General features: G+C 37.9%; 1 protein-coding gene across 1 annotated transcript in view; it reads left to right on the plus strand.

The window, feature by feature from the left end:
- Positions 1 to 2,757, plus strand: part of LOC106475618 (axin-1-like) — a 17,028-nt gene that overhangs the window by 8,146 nt on the left and 6,125 nt on the right. Inside the window, exon 7 of the mRNA XM_013936295.2 lies at positions 2,018 to 2,152. Within this exon, the coding sequence (XP_013791749.1) occupies positions 2,018 to 2,152 (135 nt within the window). The remainder of the gene's footprint in view (positions 1 to 2,017; positions 2,153 to 2,757) is intronic.

The raw sequence follows: 2,757 nt of genomic DNA on the forward strand, positions 1-2,757 counted from the left end.
CACTGAGACTAGACAGTTACTAGATGGCTACCATACACCAAGATCAGACAGTTACTAGATGGCGATTGGACACTGAGACTAGACAGTTACTAGATGGCCACCAGACACCAAGATCAGACAGTTACTAGATGGCTACCATACACCAAGATCAGACAGTTACTAGATGGCGATCGGACACCAAGATCAGACAGTTACTAGATGGCTACCATACACCAAGATCAGACAGTTACTAGATGGCTACCACACACCAAGATCATATAGTTACTAGACTGCTACCAATACAAAAAGCTCAACAATTACCCTACATAAAAAACAGAGAGTCTCATCAATAGAACTTTAAACAAACCCAAAAATGAAAACACAACCAAGAACCAGTATTAACTATCCTCCACAGTTTTATGGATTGCCTAAGATCGACAAACTTGTCAGAGTTAATATCAGTGCCATAAACTCACCTTGCCATCACTTAACTTATTACTTATCCTATCAACACAATGGGGTAATATTGAACATAATGTCCACAGCTCAAAGCATTTCATTCAACATCTCTAAATGTCAAACCCCAGGATGTCCTTGTCAGTTTTGATGTTACAGTCTACTTTAATAGTGTCCCAACTGATTTCACTCAACAACTCTAAATGTGAAACCCCAGGGTGTCAACTCGGGTAAATTCTGTAAAACATGAAAAATCAAACATTCTTTTTACAACATTGCAATGAAACTATTGCTAAATAAAGACTTGGGCCTTGAAATCAGTAGTTTGTGGCTACCGTTGCTCAAATCATTTCTTGTTCCACCAACCAACCATGTTAAGTCCTCTCCAATCTTCCCATGCACCACAAAAACCAGTGCAAAGTGACCTGAAGACAGAAGACAAAAGGCTTTTCAAGCATCATCCTTTCCACCTGATACTTTTGTAAATTATTCCTCCGAGACTCTCCTCAAGTGTCACTCTGAACCTGTCCATTTGTTCATGTAAACTTATTTAAACAGTTTCAATAAATGATATATTGTAAGTTTGATGGGTGATTACATGTTGTTTTTAAAATGGATTGTGTTTTGAGCTGATTAATGACTTAAATTGCTTATTTTCCAAGCCCTATTTGTTAATATACACAGTAAAGTGTTTATACTTTTTATATGTAAATACACACATTAAGAAATTTGTATATGTAATATGGAGATATGTAATTATATACAGTAAAAATTTCCCACACTTTATATCAGAATAGAAAAGGCTAAGGAGTAGAAATTGTACAATTTCTTTAGGATTACACATGTAGTTGGTCTGTTGAATGATGGATGACACGTGACATTGTACACATGTAGTTGGTCTGTTGTATGATGAATGACACGTGACATTGTATGCATGTAGTTGGTCTGTTGTATGATGGATGACACGTGACATTGTACACATGTAATTGGTCTGTTGAATGATGGATGACACATGACATTGTATGCATGTAGTTGGTCTGTTGTATGATGGATGACACGTGACATTGTACACATGTAGTTGGTCTGTTGAATGATGGATGACACGTGACATTGTACACATGTAGTTAGTCTGTTGAATGATGAATGACACGTGACATTGTACACATGTAGTTGGTCTGTTGAGTGATGGATGACACGTGACATTGTATGAGTGTCGTTGGTCTGTTGAATGATGGATGACACGTAACATTGTACACATGTAGTTGGTCTGTTGCATGATGGATGACACGTGACATTGTACACATGTAGTTGGTTCGTTGAATGATGGATGACGTAACATTGTACACATATAGTTGGTCTGTTGAATGATGGATGACACGTGACATTGTACACATATAGTTGGTCTGTTGAATGATGGATGACACGTGACATTGTACACATATAGTTGGTCTGTTGAATGATGGATGACACGTGACATTGTACACATGTAGTTGGTCTGTTCAATGATGGATGACACGTGACATTGTGTTCTTTACTATTGGCTTCATTGAAAGACACAGTGTAAATTATCTTCACTTTGTAGGGTGTATCACTGGATGATGGAGAATGAGAAGTACTCTTCTCATGCTCGTGGTCCTGACTCAGAAAAAGATTCTTCTATGCGACACAAAAAACCAAGTCGATCACATTTCTCTACACCAGCACCATGTCGGCAAGGGTAAGAACCATTTAAACTGTTATACTTCTCTACACCAGCACCAGGTTGGCAAGGGTAAGAACCATTTAAACTGTTACATTTCTCTACACCAGCACCAGGTTGGCAAGGGTAAGAACCACTTAAACTGTTATACTTCTCTACACCAACACCAGGTTGGCAAGAGTAAGAACCATTTAAACTGTTATATTTCTCTACACCATCACCAGGTTGACAAGGGTAAGAACCATTTAAACTGTTATACTTCTCTACACCAGCACCAGGTTGGCAAGAGTAAGAACCATTTAAACTGTTACATTTCTCTACACCAGCACCAGGTTGGCAAGGGTAAGAACCATTTAAACTGTTATATTGTTCTACACCATCACCAGGTTGACAAGGGTAAGAACCATTTAAACTGTTATATTTCTCTACAGCATCACCAGGTTGGCAAGGGTAAGAACCATTTAAACTGTTATATTGTTCTACACCATCACCAGGTTGACAAGGGTAAGAACCATTTAAACTGTTATATTGTTCTACACCATCACCAGGTTGACAAGGGTAAGAACCATTTAAACTGTTTTAACTGTTATTGAATGTGTTTTTTATAAAGTATGACAGTTTCT

Source organism: Limulus polyphemus, unplaced genomic scaffold (assembly GCF_000517525.1).
Source record: "Limulus polyphemus unplaced genomic scaffold, Limulus_polyphemus-2.1.2 Scaffold8879, whole genome shotgun sequence".
Taxonomy (NCBI): Eukaryota; Metazoa; Arthropoda; class Merostomata; order Xiphosura; family Limulidae; genus Limulus; species Limulus polyphemus.